Source organism: Pelobates fuscus, chromosome 9 (assembly GCF_036172605.1).
Source record: "Pelobates fuscus isolate aPelFus1 chromosome 9, aPelFus1.pri, whole genome shotgun sequence".
In the NCBI taxonomy this organism is placed as follows: domain Eukaryota; kingdom Metazoa; phylum Chordata; class Amphibia; order Anura; family Pelobatidae; genus Pelobates; species Pelobates fuscus.
In genome coordinates this window covers 172,589,789-172,609,949 of record NC_086325.1, presented here as the reverse complement: position 1 = coordinate 172,609,949, position 20,161 = coordinate 172,589,789, and the positions used below count along the sequence as shown (strand labels likewise).

Genomic DNA, 20,161 nt, shown 5'->3' with positions numbered 1-20,161 from the left:
TATTGCTGTGGAGCTCTGTTACTGGGGGTATTATTGCTGTGGAGCTCTGTTACTGGGAGTATTATTGCTGTGGAGCTCTGTTACTGGGAGTATTATTGCTGTGGAGCTCTGTTACTGGGGGTATTATTGCTGTGGAGCTCTGTTACTGGGGGTATTATTGCTGTGGAGCTCTGTTACTGGGAGTATTATTGCTGTGGAGCTCTGTTACTGGGGGTATTATTGCTGTGGAGCTCTGTTACTGGGAGTATTATTGCTGTGGAGCTCTGTTACTGGGAGTATGATTGCTGTGGAGCTCTGTTACTGGGGGTATTATTGCTGTGGAGCTCTGTTACTGGGGGTATTATTGCTGTGGAGCTCTGTTACTGGGAGTATTATTGCTGTGGAGCTCTGTTACTGGGAGTATGATTGCTGTGGAGCTCTGTTACTGGGGGTATTATTGCTGTGGAGCTCTGTTACTGGGGGTATTATTGCTGTGGAGCTCTGTTACTGGGAGTATTATTGCTGTGGAGCTCTGTTACTGGGGGTATTATTGCTGTGGAGCTCTGTTACTGGGAGTATTATTGCTGTGTAGCTCTGTTACTGGGAGTATGATTGCTGTGGAGCTCTGTTACTGGGGGTATTATTGCTGTGGAGCTCTGTTAGATTCTCCCCATGTCCTGTTTCTGTGTTTTCTAACCTGCAATGTGTTGGAATCGCCAGCAGGTGGCGCGGTTACAGAAAGAGGAACCCGCCTCTTTCCAATGACGTTTTGTTTATACAGCCAATAGGAACGCTGGAAGTTGCAGTCACGTGACATGTAGCTGCTGAGAGTCACATGATGACAGACAGAAGCGGCAAGATGGCGGATAGATCACTTCTGTTTCTCTTCAGCTTCCTCTGGCCATGGCTGCCGCTCACAGCCTCCACCCAGCAGGTCCCCGTCCTCCTGTGGTCCAGCGAGAGGTAACTGCAGGGGCTGGAGACAGGGGGGCAATGGGGGTCTTAATATCCAACAGGGGGGCAGGAGAGAGAGAGGGGCCAATGGGGGTCTTAATACCCAACAGGGGGGCAGGAGAGAGAGAGGGGCCAATGGGGGTCTTAATACCCAACAGGGGGCAGGAGAGAGAGGGGGTAATGGGGGTCTTAATATCCAACAGGGGGGCAGGAGAGAGAGAGGGGCCAATGGGGGTCTTAATACCCAACAGGGGGCAGGAGAGAGAGGGGGTAATGGGGGTCTTAATATCCAACAGGGGGGCAGGAGAGAGAGAGGGGCCAATGGGGGTCTTAATACCCAACAGGGGGCAGGAGAGAGAGGGGGTAATGGGGGTCTTAATATCCAACAGGGGGGCAGGAGAGAGAGGGGCCAATGGGGGTCTTAATACCCAACAGGGGGGCAGGAGAGAGAGGGGCCAATGGGGGTCTTAATACCCCACAAGGGGCAGGAGAGAGAGGGGCATTGGGGGTCTTAATATCCAACAGGGGGGCAGGAGAGAGAGGGCCCAATGGGGGTCTTAATACCCAACAGGGGGCAGGAGAGAGAGGGGGTAATGGGGGTCTTAATATCCAACAGGGGGGCAGGAGAGAGAGAGGGGCCAATGGGGGTCTTAATACCCAACAGGGGGCAGGAGAGAGAGGGGGTAATGGGGGTCTTAATATCCAACAGGGGGGCAGGAGAGAGAGGGGCCAATGGGGGTCTTAATAGCCCACAAGGGGCAGGAGAGAGAGGGGCATTGGGGGTCTTAATATCCAACAGGGGGGCAGGAGAGAGAGGGGCCAATGGGGGTCTTAATACCCAACAGGGGGCAGGAGAGAGAGGGGGTAATGGGGGTCTTAATATCCAACAGGGGGCAGGAGAGAGAGGGGCCAATGGGGGTCTTAATACCCAACAGGGGGCAGGAGAGAGAGAGAGGCGATGGGGGTCTTAATACCCAACAGGGGGCAGGAGAGAGAGGAGGTAATGGGGGTATTAATACCCAACAGGGGGCAGGAGAGAGAGGAGGTAATGGGGGTATTAATACCCAACAGGGGGGCAGGAGAGAGAGGGGGTAATGGGGTCTTAATACCCAACAGGGGGCAGGAGAGAGAGGGGCCAATGGGGGTCTTAATACCCAACAGGGGGCAGGAGAGAGAGGGGTCAATGGGGGTCTTAATACCCAACAGGGGGCAGGAGAGAGAGGGGCCAATGGGGGTCTTAATACCCAACAGTGGGCATCAGAGAGAGGGGCAATGGGGGTCTTAATACCCAACAGGGGGGCAGGAGAGAGAGGGGGCAATGGGGGTCTTGATACCCCACAGGGGGCAGAAGAGAGAGGGGCAATGGGAGTCTTAATACCCAACAGGGGGCAGGAGAGAGAGGGGCAATGGGGGTCTTAATACCCAACAGGGGGCAGGAGAGAGAGGAGGTAATGGGGGTATTAATACCCAACAGGGGGGCAGGAGAGAGAGGGGGTAATGGGGTCTTAATACCCAACAGGGGGCAGGAGAGAGAGGGGCCAATGGGGGTCTTAATACCCAACAGGGGGCAGGAGAGAGAGGGGTCAATGGGGGTCTTAATACCCAACAGGGGGCAGGAGAGAGAGGGGCCAATGGGGGTCTTAATACCCAACAGTGGGCATCAGAGAGAGGGGCAATGGGGGTCTTAATACCCAACAGGGGGGCAGGAGAGAGAGGGGGCAATGGGGGTCTTGATACCCCACAGGGGGCAGAAGAGAGAGGGGCAATGGGAGTCTTAATACCCAACAGGGGGCAGGAGAGAGAGGGGCAATGGGGGTCTTAATACCCAACAGGGGGGCAGGTAGAGTGGGGCAATGGGTTTCTTTATAACCAGCAGTAGCGAGGGGTGATGGGGGTCTTTATACCCAGCAGGGGGGCAATGGGAGTCTATAATACACTGTGCTGGTAAATAGGGAACTCCTTACACCATAACCTTATAGATGCAGTTATAATACACTGTGAGCAGGGAGACATGGGACCTCCTTACACCATAACCTTATAGCTGCAGTTATAATACACTGTGAGCAGGGAGACATGGGACCTCCTTACACCATAACCTTATAGCTGCAGTTATAATACACTGTGAGCAGGGAGACATGGGACCTCCTTACACCATAACCTTATAGCTGCAGTTATAATACACTGTGTGCGGGGAGACAGGGGACCTCCTTACACCATAACCTTATAGCTGCAGTTATAATACACTGTGTGCGGGGAGACAGAGGACCTCCTTACACCATAACCTTATAGCTGCAGTTATAATACACTGTGAGCAGGGAGACATGGGACCTCCTTACACAATAACCTTATAGCTGCAGTTATAATACACTGTGTGCGGGGAGACAGGGGACCTCCTTACACCATAACCTTATAGCTGCAGTTATAATACACTGTGTGCGGGGAGACAGAAGACCCCCTTACACCAGCAGTCCCTGCCTCTGGTCAGGAGGTTCTGGTTATCTCAACATGCAGGACAGTGTCAATTGACTCAGAGCACTTAGTGCTGACTGCTTACTTTGCCAAGGATCTTCTGCCACCATAATCACAGTGGGTGATGGTGTTTACAATGTTCCTTAAAGTTACTGGGCTGTCTTTGTGAACTGTAATCAGAATATTGTGTGTTTCTTTGGATGTCCTACACCGTAATCTGATTGGATGCATAATATGGGTACTTTCTCCCAGCACTGTGTGTTTGTATAATCATATATTTCTTTGTGCATTTAAATGTATCTTTATAGCTCATTGTGGATGTCACAGCCTAGTGCACATCGAGGGCATGTTACCACGGATATTGAACTCGGCCAGTATCTGGACCCGGCGCTAGTCACTGGCCCACGGAATGTTCTGCTCTTTCTTCAGGAGAAGGTATGGGCGGGTTAGCATTAAAGAAATAACCTACGGTTTGAATTCTCTGACCTTACTGTGCAGACACATGGTATTCTGCTATGTTTAGGCTAGCAGTGCTCAAAATGCAAATCCCTTCAATAAATTCTTCGTTTTTTTTGTTGTCAATTTTTTATTTTATTTATTGAGATGATAGCAAATAACATATGTCAAGAAAGACTAGAATGTGACAAAACAAATGGTGAATAGAAAAGAACATAATGGGAAAGGCCTGGCTGGTAGAGGAGAAAATCTAATTTTATATTGAGTAAATTGGGAAGAATAAACAAATGTGCGAGTATGCAAGCAAATAGTTAACAGAAGAACATCCCAACAAGGACAACCGTACTAAAAGAAAGTGGCACTGCATTGAACGCTAGCCTGGACCATCCGATTCCAAATCTGCAGGATGAAGACCGGCCTATAACCGTGCAGTCCCATGTAGCTCAGATTAACCTGCTGCAGCCCTGCTCCCATCTTCCACCAGGTTTCCAAAGCAGTAGCTGCAATTTTGGGGGGCAGTGGAAAAGGAATTTACACATTTCCGGGCCCAAGTCTTACTCCAAACCCCAACAGGCCCAGTCCAGTGTTTTCTGCTCCCAATATACATGTAGTAGTAGAATTTGTCTGCATTAGCCAGGTAGGGAGAGCTTTCTGCTTGCCATCAGACCTAGTGAAAGTCCGCACTGTAGAATTACTCACAGTTGTAGTGATTGGTTGCTACAATACTTTTTTGCCTACTCAGTTGAGGAGACTGCATTCTGTTTTGCGTGGCTGCCAATCGAGACGGGAAACCAGTGAAAATGAGGTCCAGTTTGGACATCGTAGTCCGTGTGTGTCATCTCTGGTTTCCCCTATACCATCTTGAAATTGACAAGGCCCCGTCAAGACTATAAGATGCAGGTATATCAGTCGAAAGGGAGATCAATTTGCTAGCGCCGAACAGTTGGGTAAGTCGCCAAGAGAGCGGCCGTCGTTCCCACGCCAGCCCTTTCATGATCCGGGCAATTAGTTTGAGCACCGCATGAAATGTGGTGTCATCAGGTTCAGGGAAGAGCCCTCTCTCAGCTAGATGCTTTAATTTTTTAACCCACGCCGGGCACAGGAGCTCGCTCAACATGCGTCTGCACCTCTTGGATGTCAGGCCCATCCCCCATAAATTCTTACTTTAACCACCTTCTTCACTAAGCAGAGTTCCTTGAGAATGTTTGGCCAATTCATTTCTTCCTCTTTATTTTATTTTTTTTCTTTCAGTTAGACAATTTTTGAGAGGGTTTTATTCACAAACAAGTCACTTCTGTCTGGTAGGGTTAGTCAACTCTGAAACCATTCATTTCTCCCAACCCCCACTACATTCAAGATCTAACTTCCTCTTTTTGTGATTTTGTCAGTTAGGTTAGTGACAGATTTGTAAAGTGAAATTCTAACATGCATTACCTAGAATCACCATTAATTTCTGACCTTGCTGTATAAGAATAATTATAAGTGGTTGTAGAGAGTGGTCTAGTAATAATTGGTGAACTCTTTTGCCAGAGGTGCTAAAGCAGCATTGTCACTCCTAGAATGCCCCACCTCCCCCCAAGGTGACATTCCTGTAATGGGGGGTGCAGCATTTTAACCTGAAAGGTTCTATGGAAACACAGAAGTGTTTTTTTTTTTTTTTCATTCTATATTGCTTGTTTACTATGTCATGTGTGCATGGTATGACTCCAATTCCTACCATCCATCAAGTTAGCTCTGGTGGAAAATATTACGTTGGAGCGAACAGAAAGTGACGCGTCCAGGTATAGAGCACTTTGATTTCTGTATTTTGTTGGAATTTCAGTAAAAATTACTTTCTGGGTGGGTTATAAATATTATGCATGGAAAAATGTAAAACGAACTCTACAAAAAATACACTAAAATCACAGAAATAACGAAAATCTGCTGAACATTAATTTTTTGGGGTGTTTAATAATCCTTCATTTAACCTCCTCCTAGTGGGCACATCTTTACATATCTGGTTCCTTGTTGGAGCCTGGGGGTTGTGCCTGTACATCTTATTTCTGTATTTCATTTTCTTAATATGTTTCTTTTTTGTGGCAGCTGAGCATTGAGGACTTCACGGCATTTGGGGGAGTTTATGGAAACAAGCAGGACAGTGCTTTTCCAAACCTTGAGGTCAGTGTCTATTTGTGGCTGTATGTACATCGCTTTTAGTGTTGCATCTTCTGAAAACACTAAATGTAGCTAATGGTGGGGCTTTCACAATTAATAGGAAGGGTGGGGGTGACATTGACAAGGAAAAGTGTCAGTTTCAGATATAGAGGTTAATAGATTGAGGGTCTCGTAGCCTTGATAGGTGAGGGCTAGCGATATGGGAAGAGGAGCAAATACACCACATTCACACAAACACATTGCTGCATTCACTTACAGAACTGTCCCCAGCATTCATCCACACCGACACTTCACACAAACACATTGCTGCATTCATCCACACCGACACTTCACACAAACACATTGCTGCATTCATCCACACCGACACTTCACACAAACACATTGCTGCATTCATCCACACCGACACTTCACACAAACACATCGCTGCATTCATCCACACTGACACTTCACACAAACACATCGCTGCATTCATCCACACCGACACTTCACACAAACACATTGCTGCATTCATCCACACCGACACTTCACACAAACACATCGCTGCATTCATCCACACCGACACTTCACACAAACACATCGCTGCATTCATCCACACCGACACTTCACACAAACACATCGCTGCATTCATCCACACCGACACTTCACACAAACACATCGCTGCATTCATCCACACCGACACTTCACACAAACACATCGCTGCATTCATCCACACTGACACTTCACACAAACACATCGCTGCATTCATCCACACTGACACATCACACACATGTCCTCTCACAGTGGCTTTCTATTTACCCGGGGGGTTCGTTGTGTATTTTTACTGCAGCACAATCCATGTTCAATTGTTTTTTAGAGCATTATGGAATCCTCTCCATCTTCCCTGGTTCTCCCAGCAGTGGATTGGTATGCGGCTAACATCCTCTCCACCTATCTGAAAGAGAAGATTGGGGTCAGTCCTCTGCATGTTGATCAGTCCACACTACTAGAGCTAAAATTAAACGAAAGTATTCCATCTCTGCTTGTGGTCAGGTTGCCATATGCTAATAGGTAAGGATGCCGAGGGAAATTAGGGACATGAATTTTGCATTTAATAGACTGTTGCATTGTGATCTTTTTCATGCTTCTCATACACAGCGTTTAAAGATACTCTGTATCAATATATCACAATATACAGAGCGCCGACACACCATATAAAGATATTCCACACTCTGTATCAATATATCACAATATACAGAGCGCCGACACACCGTATAAAGATATTCCACACTCTGTATCAATATATCACAATATACAGAGCGCTGAGACACCGTATAAAGATATTCCACACTCTGTATCAATATATCACAATATACAGAGCGCTGAGACACCGTATAAAGATATTCCACACTCTGTATCAATATATCACAATATACAGAGCGCCGACACACCATATAAAGATATTCCACACTCTGTATCAATATATCACAATATACAGAGCGCCGACACACCATATAAAGATATTCCACACTCTGTATCAATATATCACAATATACAGAGCGCCGACACACCGTATAAAGTTATTCCACACTCTGTATCAATATATCACAATATACAGAGTGCCGACACACCGTATAAAGTTATTCCACACTCTGTATCAATATATCACAATATACAGAGCGCCGACACACCGTATAAAGATATTCCACACTCTGTATCAATATATCACAATATACAGAGCGCCGACACACCGTATAAAGATATTCCACACTCTGTATCAATATATCACAATATACAGAGCGCCGACACACCGTATAAAGATATTCCACACTCTGTATCAATATATCACAATATACAGAGCGCCGACACACCGTATAAAGATATTCCACACTCTGTATCAATATATCACAATATACAGAGCGCCGACACACCGTATAAAGATATTCCACACTCTGTATCAATATATCACAATATACAGAGCGCCGACACACCGTATAAAGATATTCCACACTCTGTATCAACATATCACAATATACAGAGCGCTGATACCCTGCATATACAAGGTGTTCCTTGGTATTAGAGTGGACCGATTGCCAGAAATTGCATGTTAGTGTGAGATATTGCCCCATAATTTTTATGTTTACATTTTATTAAAATGTGAGAATGAATGTGCAGATTTAATGAACATATTGTCTTTTGTAGTGCTGGAATAATGACTGCTAAAGATGTCCTGAGAGCCAATGGTAAGCTTTACATCGTATATGTCTTAGTGATGTAGCTTCCAGTTTGGGAGGTTTTTCAAAATCCAAGGGTTTCTAGGGCAGCTGTGAACTGGTTCCTTCTCGAATTGCTAACTCAGAACTTCCACTTATCATTTTCTTTGTCCATATTTTGATGCTATTCATAGCCCGAATGTTAAACCTCTCAGTTATCGATAATTTAACTATTTGCTTTTGTCAAAGATGTAAATGTGAACACCAAAGCTTAGTATCCCTATTTTGGATTTACTGTAGATGTTTACATGTTTCTGGATCTCTTCTTGCAGATGAGGTGATTGGTCAGGTCCTGAGCACGCTGAAATCTGAGGGTGTTCCCTATACTGCAATACTGACAGCACTCCGACCATCACGGGTAGGTCTGGTGTAAATTTAAGGGACTCTAAGCACAAAAACAACTTGAAAGGTTACACCAACCAAAATTTGCGTTTTCTTAAAAATATAAAAAACTGTTTTTGTAGTAGCCCTTTCTATGGTGGTTTGCCAAAAACAAAACTATTCATATCAACTTGTTCTACATTGTCCTATTTATTCTCCTTTAGAACTTTACTAAGGGAAGAGAATTGGAGGACATACATTAGGTTCTGTGTATCTGTAACTCTGGGGGATTGGAGGGTGTACATTAGGTTCTGTGTATCTGTAACCCTGGGGGATTGGAGGACATACATTAGGTTCTGTGTATCTGTAACTCTGGGGATTGGAGGACATACATTAGGTTCTGTGTATCTGTAACTCTGGGGGATTGGAGGGTGTACATTAGGTTCTGTGTATCTGTAACCCTGGGGGATTGGAGGGTGTACATTAGGTTCTGTGTATCTGTAACCCTGGGGGATTGGAGGGTGTACATTAGATTCTGTGTATCTGTAACTCTGGGGGATTGGGGGGTGTACATTAGGTTCTGTGTATCTGTAACTCTGGGGATTGGAGGGTGTACATTAGGTTCGGTGTATCTGTAACTCTGGGGGATTGGGGGGTGTACATTAGGTTCTGTGTATCTGTAACTCTGGGGGATTGGAGGGTGTACATTAGGTTCTGTGTATCTGTAACTCTGGGGATTGGAGGGTGTACATTAGGTTCTGTGTATCTGTAACTCTGGGGATTGGAGGGTGTACATTAGGTTCGGTGTATCTGTAACTCTGGGGATTGGAGGGTGTACATTAGGTTCGGTGTATCTGTAACTCTGGGGATTGGAGGGTGTACATTAGGTTCGGTGTATCTGTAACTCTGGGGGATTGGGGGGTGTACATTAGGTTCTGTGTATCTGTAACTCTGGGGGATTGGAGGGTGTACATTAGGTTCTGTGTATCTGTAACTCTGGGGGATTGGAGGGTGTACATTAGATTCGGTGTATCTGTAACTCTGGGGGATTGGAGGGTGTACATTAGATTCTGTGTATCTGTAACTCTAGGGGATTGGAGGGTGTACATTAGATTCTGTGTATCTGTAACTCTGGGGGATTGGAGGGTGTACATTAGATTCGGTGTATCTGTAACTCTGGGGGATTGGAGGGTGTACATTAGGTTCTGTGTATCTGTAACTCTGGGGGATTGGAGGGTGTACATTAGGTTCTGTGTATCTGTAACTCTGGGGGATTGGAGGGTGTACATTAGGTTCTGTGTATCTGTAACTCTGGGGGATTGGAGGGTGTACATTAGATTCGGTGTATCTGTAACTCTGGGGGTTTGGAGGGTGTACATTAGATTCTGTGTATCTGTAACTCTAGGGGACTGGAGGGTGTACATTAGGTTCTGTGTATCTGTAACTCTGGGGGATTGGAGGGTGTACATTAGATTCGGTGTATCTGTAACTCTGGGGGATTGGAGGGTGTACATTAGGTTCTGTGTATCTGTAACTCTGGGGGATTGGAGGGTGTACATTAGATTCTGTGTATCTGTAACTCTGGGGGATTGGAGGATGTACATTAGGTTCTGTGTATCTGTAACTCTGGGGGATTGGAGGGTGTACATTAGGTTCTGTGTATCTGTAACTCTGGGGGATTGGAGGGTGTACATTAGGTTCTGTGTATCTGTAACCCTGGGGGATTGGAGGACATACATTAGATTCTGTGTATCTGTAACCCTGGGGGATTGGAGGGTGTACATTAGGTTCTGTGTATCTAACTCTGGGGGATTGGAGGGTGTACATTAGGTTCTGTGTATCTAACTCTGGGGGATTGGAGGGTGTACATTAGGTTTTGTGTATCTTTATCTTCTTAAGCAATTTGTCACTGTAGCAGAATCCCTTTTTGGCTGTTCCATCTATTGTTTTATTGTTGGCACTGCAGAGGTTTTTCATTTGCCTGGAATACACAGATTTACATTGCACCATCTATGGCCATACTTTGTTCGGTATACGAACAAAGTACCGAACAACCGGACCACCCTGATGTACAGTATTCATGTAATTTACCTCCCTGATCGCTTCTCCTATTCCCTTTTGTTCATACGAACACGCTGCTATATTCCCTGGGAGGCCGCCATTTTGGCAGCCGAACACGTGGTGGCGGCCATCTTAAACCCACGAACAGCAGTGTTTGGTCGTCGAGTGTCTGGAACTCAAAACGGACACTCGACTAGCCAAACACCGCTAAGACCTCCAGGGCGGCAGAAACTACCGAAAGAAACCCACGAACGGCCCGTCGTTCGGTAGGATGAATCCCACGAACTAGGGGATTCATCCGGTTACCAACTCCATTATGTGTGGTATAGCCTTTCGGGACTTTTGGGGCACGAATAGAGACCGACCACAGGGCCAGATCTCATGGAACTATTTTCGGCTTCTTTACCCATGCGGTCGGTCAAAACTTTACCTTCCTATAACTCCCGAACCCCTGGTCTGATCTGGGTGATTTTTGGATATGTTTCTCACCCAGATCAGGGGTACCATATTTAAAGGTAAATCACACATATTTGGGGTACATCTAGAAAGTGGGGAAAAGTATGTATATTATAATTGTATTATCTGTAAAGCTAAGTGGAGGAGATGTGTGGGAGGTAACGTCTATATGATTGGTGTAATGTGTAATTGATGTGAATCCCTCCCTTGCCTGGGAGGATCTCATAAAAGCAGGAATGTTGCCATTAAACTTCAGTTCTACTCCTGATACTGTGTGTCGTCCAGTGATTGGGAAAGGTGATGGGATACTATTGGATTTTATTGCTGATTGTGCTGGATATTCTCTTGGATTTACTACTTGTTCCTGCATCCTCTTAATATATTGGTGGAGTTAAGCTGTGGAAAATCAGCTCTCTGCTACAGTCACGTTTACTTGAAGCCTTATTAGATGGATATGCCTACGTCTAGACAATCTAACATTCATTATTACTGCTGTAAACTGAATGTGTTAATAGCATGTTTTATTTAAGGCACACTGCTTGACCATGAATGACCCTTAACGTGGCCATTGTGGATATGGTATTGTGAACCTCTGTAATTATCGGTTATTGTCTGTCTTATATCCAGGTGATCCAGGAATCTGCATTTGCTGTGGGTAATTTGGGTCGACAGCTACTTGAGACAGCACAGCAAAACAATAGCTACCCCCCCGTGTTCTTTAATGGTTCAGATAACACTCCGTGCATCCTATTCTGGGCCACCAATATTTCTGTTGTAGTGAATGGTTCGAGGCTGGACCTGACAAACAGGACATTTATGACAAAGGATGTAGATGTGACTGATTCCCACTGCAACACTAGCAGTGCCAAGTAAGTGATCGGCGTTGATCTGTTTAAAATAAGGTAGTGAAGTAAGGGCTGTGTATTACTCACACCTTCATGTCCACACCCGTGACCATAGCATGTGATTTAGTAAATGTCATGGAGTGGCCCCTTCGTCTTTAATACACATTTTTTTTTTCCTTTTCAGGCTGGTGCTGAAGTACAATAATGCTGTTGGGAGTAACACTTTGACATTATCGTAAGTGCTGGGGGTGGTAAATTGTGGGCTTATTGTATGCATTTTGTGTTTTTTTTTTTTTTTTTACTTTCTATATTCAAACAGGAAATTGTTCAGCTGTTTATTAAAAGGTTTTTGCGTGGAAGTGGGTAAATAGATCTGATACAGCACAATGTTCTTTACTTTGTCATGGGAGGGTGAGAGGTTAGCCATAACACACTGTTCATTAGACAGGGGTTGGTAGCTGTAGCGGAGAGGCAGTATAATCCACAAGATATCCGCTGGTAGGAACACAGGCAATAATCAGCATAGGCAGGTACAGCATACAATATTCCAGGTAGCGTAATAAGAATCCTTCCCTCCCAAGAACTAGACGAGACATAGGCTGGGAGTCAACTGAGTGCTTTATTCACAGGTCACAGTATTTATGGGATTCCCCATGCAAGGGGTTTCCCTACTGACATTGCATGGGTTGTACAGTAGGGGACTACATGGGGAACTTAGCAACCTGGACATTTCTCCCACAATACACTGCTGCACGAGAGGGACACTCCCACCAGAATATACAGTTAAGTGGATTATCCCCTCGTGCAGCAGAACCAATATTTCACATAAAAATATACAATTTCCACAATATTCGTCTGATTTCAATGAATGGACGTTCGGTAGATAGCTGGGGTCTGAGCGCACGTTTCGTGAAAGTGTCGCTCATATCCCAGCTTAAATAACCGAACGCCGCACGAAATACATATATTTTCTAAGTTGCCTTCAAACTACCGAATGACTATGTAGAAACACATTACCGAAGGACCGGGGCTCCCGAACGGCTTGGAAGTCCAGTGGTATTCGTGCCGTCGAGTAGTTCCAGGCGCTCGATGACCAAGTACCGCTGAACTTAACAAAGGATCCAAAATGGCCGACCGCCGCGTGGTCGGTAGCCGAACGACGGCCACCCTGAATCCTCTTAATTGCAACAATGTTGCAATCCTTAATGGGCGCCACACGACCTCCTGTGTGTGGTCTCCATTCGGTAGTTTGTTCGTTTCACGAAGGGTGTTGAAATTCACTGTTTGTGAAACGATTACATGAATGCTGGCGGTTTTCGTATGCCGGCAGCATATGAACGCTAGGATTCCTTTGAACACCGAATACATACGCTTGGTTCTTAAAGGTATATACACGTATGCATAACATTACATATACATAAAGGACAATGAACAGTGGCTGGATTTGCCACAGTAGCCATTATACGCTGTTCATTAGGCGGGGGGGTTTGTAGCCATTATACGCTGTTCATTAGGCGGGGGGTTTGTAGCCATTACACGCTGTTCATTAGGCGGGGGGTTTGTAGCCATGACACGCTGTTCATTAGGCGGGGGGTTTGTAGCCATGACACGCTGTTCATTAGGCGGGGGGTTTGTAGCCGTGACACGCTGTTCATTAGGCGGGGGGTTGTAGCCATGACACGCTGTTCATTAGGCTGGGGGTTTGTAGCCATGACACGCTGTTCATTAGGCTGGGGGTTTGTAGCCATGACACGCTGTTCATTAGGCTGGGGGTTTGTAGCCATGACACGCTGTTCATTAGGCGGGGGGTTTGTAGCCATGACACGCTGTTCATTAGGCGGGGGGGTTTGTAGCCATGACACGCTGTTCATTAGACGAGGGTTGGTAGCCATGACACGCTGTTCATTAGGCGGGGGGTTTGTAGCCATGACACGCTGTTCATTAGACGAGGGTTGGTAGCCATGACACGCTGTTCATTAGACGAGGGTTGGTAGCCATGACACGCTGTTCATTAGACGAGGGTTGGTAGCCATGACACGCTGTTCATTAGGCGGGGGGTTTGTAGCCATGTCACGCTGTTCATTAGGCGGGGGGTTTGTAGCCATGACACGCTGTTCATTAGGCTGGGGGTTTGTAGCCATGACACGCTGTTCATTAGGCGGGGGGTTTGTAGCCATGACACGCTGTTCATTAGGCGGGGGGGTTTGTAGCCATGACACGCTGTTCATTAGGCAGGGGGGTTTGTAGCCATGACACGCTGTTCATTAGGCGGGGGGTTTGTAGCCATGACACGCTGTTCATTAGGCGGGGGGTTTGTAGCCATGACACGCTGTTCATTAGACGAGGGTTGGTAGCCATGACACGCTGTTCATTAGACGAGGGTTGGTAGCCATGACACGCTGTTCATTAGACGAGGGTTGGTAGCCATGACACGCTGTTCATTAGGCGGGGGGTTTGTAGCCATGACACGCTGTTCATTAGACGAGGGTTGGTAGCCATGACACGCTGTTCATTAGACGAGGGTTGGTAGCCATGACACGCTGTTCATTAGACGAGGGTTGGTAGCCATGACATGCTGTTCATTAGACGAGGGTTGGTAGCCATGACACGCTGTTCATTAGACGAGGGTTGGTAGCCATGACACGCTGTTCATTAGGCGGGGGGTTTGTAGCCATGACACGCTGTTCATTAGACGAGGGTTGGTAGCCATGACACGCTGTTCATTAGACTAGGGTTGGTAGCCATGACACGCTGTACATTAGGCGGGGGGGTTTGTAGCCATGACACGCTGTTCATTAGGCGGGGGGTTTGTAGCCATGACACGCTGTTCATTAGGCGGGGGGGTTTGTAGCCATGACACGCTGTTCATTAGGCGGGGGGTTTGTAGCCATGACACGCTGTTCATTAGACGAGGGTTGGTAGCCATGACACGCTGTTCATTAGACGAGGGTTGGTAGCCATGACACGCTGTTCATTAGACGAGGGTTGGTAGCCATGACACGCTGTTCATTAGACTAGGGTTGGTAGCCATGACACGCTGTTCATTAGACTAGGGTTGGTAGCCATGACACGCTGTTCATTAGACTAGGGTTGGTAGCCATGACACGCTGTTCATTAGGCGGGGGGTTTCTAGCCATGACACGCTGTTCATTAGGCGGGGGGTTTGTAGCCATGACACGCTGTTCATTAGGCGGGGGGGTTTGTAGCCATGACACGCTGTTCATTAGGCGGGGGGTTTGTAGCCATGACACACTGTTCATTAGACGAGGGTTGGTAGCCATGACACGCTGTTCATTAGACGAGGGTTGGTAGCCATGACACGCTGTTCATTAGACGAGGGTTGGTAGCCATGACACGCTGTTCATTAGACGAGGGTTGGTAGCCATGACACGCTGTTCATTAGACTAGGGTTGGTAGCCATGACACGCTGTTCATTAGGCGGGGTGTTTGTAGCCATGACACGCTGTTCATTAGGCGGGGTGTTTGTAGCCATGACACGCTGTTCATTAGGCGGGGGGGTTTGTAGCCATGACACGCTGTTCATTAGGCGGGGGGTTTGTAGCCATGACACGCTGTTCATTAGACGAGGGTTGGTAGCCATGACACGCTGTTCATTAGACGAGGGTTGGTAGCCATGACACGCTGTTCATTAGACGGGGGGTTTGTAGCCATGACACGCTGTTCATTAGACGAGGGTTGGTAGCCATGACACGCTGTTCATTAGACTAGGGTTGGTAGCCATGACACGCTGTTCATTAGACTAGGGTTGGTAGCCATGACACGCTGTTCATTAGACGAGGGTTGGTAGCCATGACACGCTGTTCATTAGACGAGGGTTGGTAGCCATGACACGCTGTTCATTAGGCGGGGGTTGGTGGCCATGACACGCTGTTCATTAGGCGGGGGGTTTGTAGCCATGACACGCTGTTCATTAGGCGGGGGGGTTGTAGCCATGACACGCTGTTCATTAGGCGGGGGGTTTGTAGCCATGACACGCTGTTCATTAGGCGGGGGGGTTTGTAGCCATGACACGCTGTTCATTAGGCGGGGGGTTTGTAGCCATGACACGCTGTTCATTAGACGAGGGTTGGTAGCCATGACACGCTGTTCATTAGACGAGGGTTGGTAGCCATGACACGCTGTTCATTAGGCGGGGGGTTTGTAGCCATGACACGCTGTTCATTAGACGGGGGGTTTGTAGCCATGACACGCTGTTCATTAGACGAGGGTTGGTAGCCATGATACGCTGTTCATTAGACGGGGGGTTTGTAGCCATGACACGCTGTTCATTAGACGAGGGTTGGTAGCCATGACACGCTGTTCATTAGACTAGGGTTGGTAGCCATGACACGCTGTTCATTAGACGAGGGTTGGTAGCCATGACACGCTGTTCATTAGGCGGGGGTTGGTGGCCATGACACGCTGTTCATTAGGCGGGGGGTTTGTAGCCATGACACGCTGTTCATTAGGCGGGGGGTTTGTAGCCATGACACGCTGTTCATTAGACGAGGGTTGGTAGCCATGACACGCTGTTCATTAGACGAGGGTTGGTAGCCATGACACGCTGTTCATTAGACGAGGGTTGGTAGCCATGACACGCTGTTCATTAGACGAGGGTTGGTAGCCATGACACGCTGTTCATTAGACGAGGGTTGGTAGCCATGACACGCTGTTCATTAGACGAGGGTTGGTAGCCATGACACGCTGTTCATTAGACGAGGGTTTGTAGCCATGACACGCTGTTCATTAGACGGGGGGTTTGTAGCCATGACACGCTGTTCATTAGGCGAGGGTTGGTAGCCATGACACGCTGTTCATTAGACGAGGGTTGGTGGCCATGACACGCTGTTCATTAGACGAGGGTTGGTAGCCATGACACGCTGTTCATTAGACGAGGGTTTGTAGCCATGACACGCTGTTCATTAGACGGGGGGTTTGTAGCCATGACACGCTGTTCATTAGACGAGGGTTGGTAGCCATGACACGCTGTTCATTAGGCGGGGGGGTTTGTAGCCATGACACGCTGTTCATTAGACGAGGGTTGGTAGCCATGACACGCTGTTCATTAGGCGGGGGGGTTTGTAGCCATGACACGCTGTTCATTAGACGAGGGTTGGTAGCCATGACACGCTGTTCATTAGACGAGGGTTGGTAGCCATGACACGCTGTTCATTAGACGAGGGTTTGTAGCCATGACACGCTGTTCATTAGACGAGGGTTGGTAGCCATGACACGCTGTTCATTAGACGAGGCTTGGTAGCCATGACACGCTGTTCATCATAATAAAAATTAAGTCCATATTAGTCCAGTACAAATACTGCATACTCAGGATATTTATACAATATAATTTTACACATTTTCAAAAATTAAAAAAAGATCCTCAGCCATGTGTCCTAATTTCTGAAATCCACAAAAAAGGAAGCCACACTCTTACTTATAGAACCTAGGTGCTCCTAATTTCTGGAGACCTCATTGTAAAACCTGATTTCTCTGCCAAGCCTGGTCCTCCCGATGCATTCTGTCTTTCGCAAAGTGCTCATGGGATATGTCCGGCAGTAATGAGGACAGAGTATTCTATACAGATAATGCGTGTAGTCCTCAAACGACAGCTTCTCGATGTCTCTCAATTATTCTTTAGAGAAGCGCATGTGTTGCAAGCACAGTGCGTTCCTATGAGTGGCATTCGATGAGCTCATGGACATTAATTGTCACGTGATTACATCAGAACCACCTCTACTGGAAGCTGGTCAATGGAAACATTGCTATTCTACAATACACCATGTTTTACATTGCAAGGTTCAAACTATATTCATTGAGATTGCATGGTCTTGAGTGTCTTTCGTGGTCTTATAAATGAAAGAAATGGATTGTCAATGTGAAGACCTAATACTCAATACAGAAGGTCCAGCAGTTGGTACCTGCTGTAGACTTCATTGGCATGTGTATGTATATCAATGATTAAATCCAGTGTGAGATTTCACATTCTGGTGCACCTTGATTGTCTTCTGCCATAATCTGTGTTTCTATATTTCTCTACAGCTTCCAATTTTCCAGCCGCTTTTACTCGGTGTCTGGTCGCTTCTGGTTCACATTGAACCAAGTGCAGATAGATTACAACAGCCAGAATGCTACCTTCCTGGCTCCGCAAGTCACCGCGCCCAGCAATTATTCTTTCCACTGCCAGTATGTCAATGACAATGCGTTGTACGGTGGTCTTCTTGTGAGCAACACCAGCAAAGCATCCACTTCCTCCAACTGGAATCTGGAGATGGTTGACTTCCAGGTATGTGTGTGTGTGTGTGTGTGTGTGTGTGTGTAGCGGAGTAGTAGTATTATCCACGGTATCTCCGCTGGTAGACAGGATGAAGCAGGTAAAATGCAGGTAGCGTACTTAAAATCCTTTTCTCCCAAAAACTAGACGACCCATAGCTTGGATGTTAAAACACTGGCATCTCACCAGGCTGAGTCACACTCTTTAATGATTACAGCTTACTTTAAAAGCACAGACCTCCGCAGGGGGGTCTGCATTCCACACAATACACTTCCCAGGCAGGAGGGGGTTTGGTTACAGATAGCCATCTCCTGCCTTAGGAGATACCAAGCAGTACACAGGGATACACTTTACATCATATTACATTCGGGGGGGGGTTACACTTTAAGTGGCTGGTTTGGCCACAGATAGGAATAGCAATGCAGTAATAGCAATATATATTCAAGTACATTCTGTAAGTGGCGAGGTTTGCCACAATATGTGTGTGTGTATATAATTTTATTTTTTGTGCTAGGTGTTTTGTAAATGGGTAGATGTTCAAAGTCGCACAGTCTGGTAATTGTTTTATTTATTTTTGTTGTGTAAATTTTCCTTCCCAGATCCAGGCTTTCAATGTGACAGGCATGAAATTTTCTTATGCAAGTGACTGTGCCAGTTTCTTCTCCCCTGGAATCTGGATGGGTCTCATCACAACACTGCTGTTCGTCTTTATTCTTACCTTTGGACTGCACATGGTCATGAATTTGAAGACTATGGATCGGTTTGATGACCCGAAGGGCCCAACAATATCTGTTCCCCAGACAGAGTGATACTGAGCTTAGCCCATTCATTGAAACCTTTTCATATCTTCTATCATCAGCTCCTCCTCTCCTCTAAGCCTTTATCATAATGAATGTTGATGTCTTGTGATCTTGATTTGAGAGTTGTGTATCTTTGCTTAAAGTACTGTAAATTGTAAGAATTTTGTTTTATAGTAGCTACATCTATTGAAAACACTGCTGATACGGAGTTAGTTTAAAGGGGTAATTATTCCACATTGCTAAGGGGTGTAAACATCAGGCAATGTTTATTATTAAAATATCTGCTTCTTCAGGAATAGCATTGGGAAGGAGCGTCACATCCACCATAAATGACCGAATAGAGGAAAACCGAATTCCCACTCTGCCCCCACGTTACTCTATGAAGCTGCCATCGCATGCTAGTTTGCTGGAAGTTATATTTAATGGGCTATTGGATATATAAGTAGCGATTGACTGATTCTTTATGTGTATATATGGTGTCACTTGGCGTAAAGTAATTTATTTGTTTGAACCTTTGTAGCTGTCAGTATGTGTAAAGTGGGAGCATTTTCATACATTTTACCTTTCTGCTGTAAACCATTCACTGTAATAAACATGTTCTACAAATATGATATTACTTGTGATATCCCCAGATTTAATCTGTTTACACATACAAATGATGAAAGCGTGAAATTATATTACGGAAGGAAAACATTACGTCATTGGAATTCTATTCTTTCTCAGTGCAACGTTTTATGGAATTTAAAAAATTACTTTTGAAAAATTTTGTATGGGCTGTTTCCAAATAGTGAAAAATGATATGGGAGTAAAAAAAATGATATGGGCAGGAAATATTCCAGGTAAGGTATATTACATAAAGCCCAGCGTGACACTTTCTGATAGGAAGTTATCTTTTCCGCACATAAGCACTTTCCGTTCATTGCAGGACCTATCACGGCTAGTAGGAACGAGTGTATAGTATAGGACAGCATAGTAATGGATGGGAAATGTCCGGGGACAGTATAGTAATGGATGGGAAATGTCCGGGGACAGTATAGTAATGGATGGGAAACGCCATGGGGGCAGTATAGTAATGGATGGGAAATGTCCCAGGGGCAGTATAGTAATGGATGGGAAATGTCCCAGGGGTAGTATAGTAATGGATGG

At 46.1% G+C, this 20,161-nt stretch overlaps 1 protein-coding gene across 1 annotated transcript; it reads left to right on the top strand.

Annotated features, from left to right (window-relative positions):
• The first annotated feature begins 802 nt into the window (after positions 1–802).
• On the top strand, positions 803–19,624 carry ATP6AP1 (ATPase H+ transporting accessory protein 1). Its single transcript, XM_063433180.1, has 10 exons — positions 803–942; positions 3,711–3,837; positions 5,941–6,015; positions 6,866–7,059; positions 8,191–8,231; positions 8,534–8,619; positions 11,727–11,968; positions 12,129–12,179; positions 17,984–18,227; positions 18,815–19,624. The coding sequence occupies exons 1-10, from the start codon at positions 815–817 to the stop codon at positions 19,022–19,024; spliced, it is 1,398 nt and encodes a 465-aa protein (XP_063289250.1). The 5' UTR covers positions 803–814; the 3' UTR covers positions 19,025–19,624.
• Positions 19,625–20,161: the final 537 nt, after the last annotated feature.

Bases quoted from the DNA above. Each gene is read 5' to 3' on its own strand.
- ATP6AP1 (XM_063433180.1), top strand. From the start codon at position 815: ATGATGACAGACAGAAGCGGCAAGATGGCGGATAGATCACTTCTGTTT. The intron at 943-3,710 runs GTAACTGCAGGG...GTATCTTTATAG, and splicing joins CTCCTGTGGTCCAGCGAGAG to CTCATTGTGGATGTCACAGC. The intron at 11,969-12,128 runs GTAAGTGATCGG...TTTCCTTTTCAG, and splicing joins TGCAACACTAGCAGTGCCAA to GCTGGTGCTGAAGTACAATA.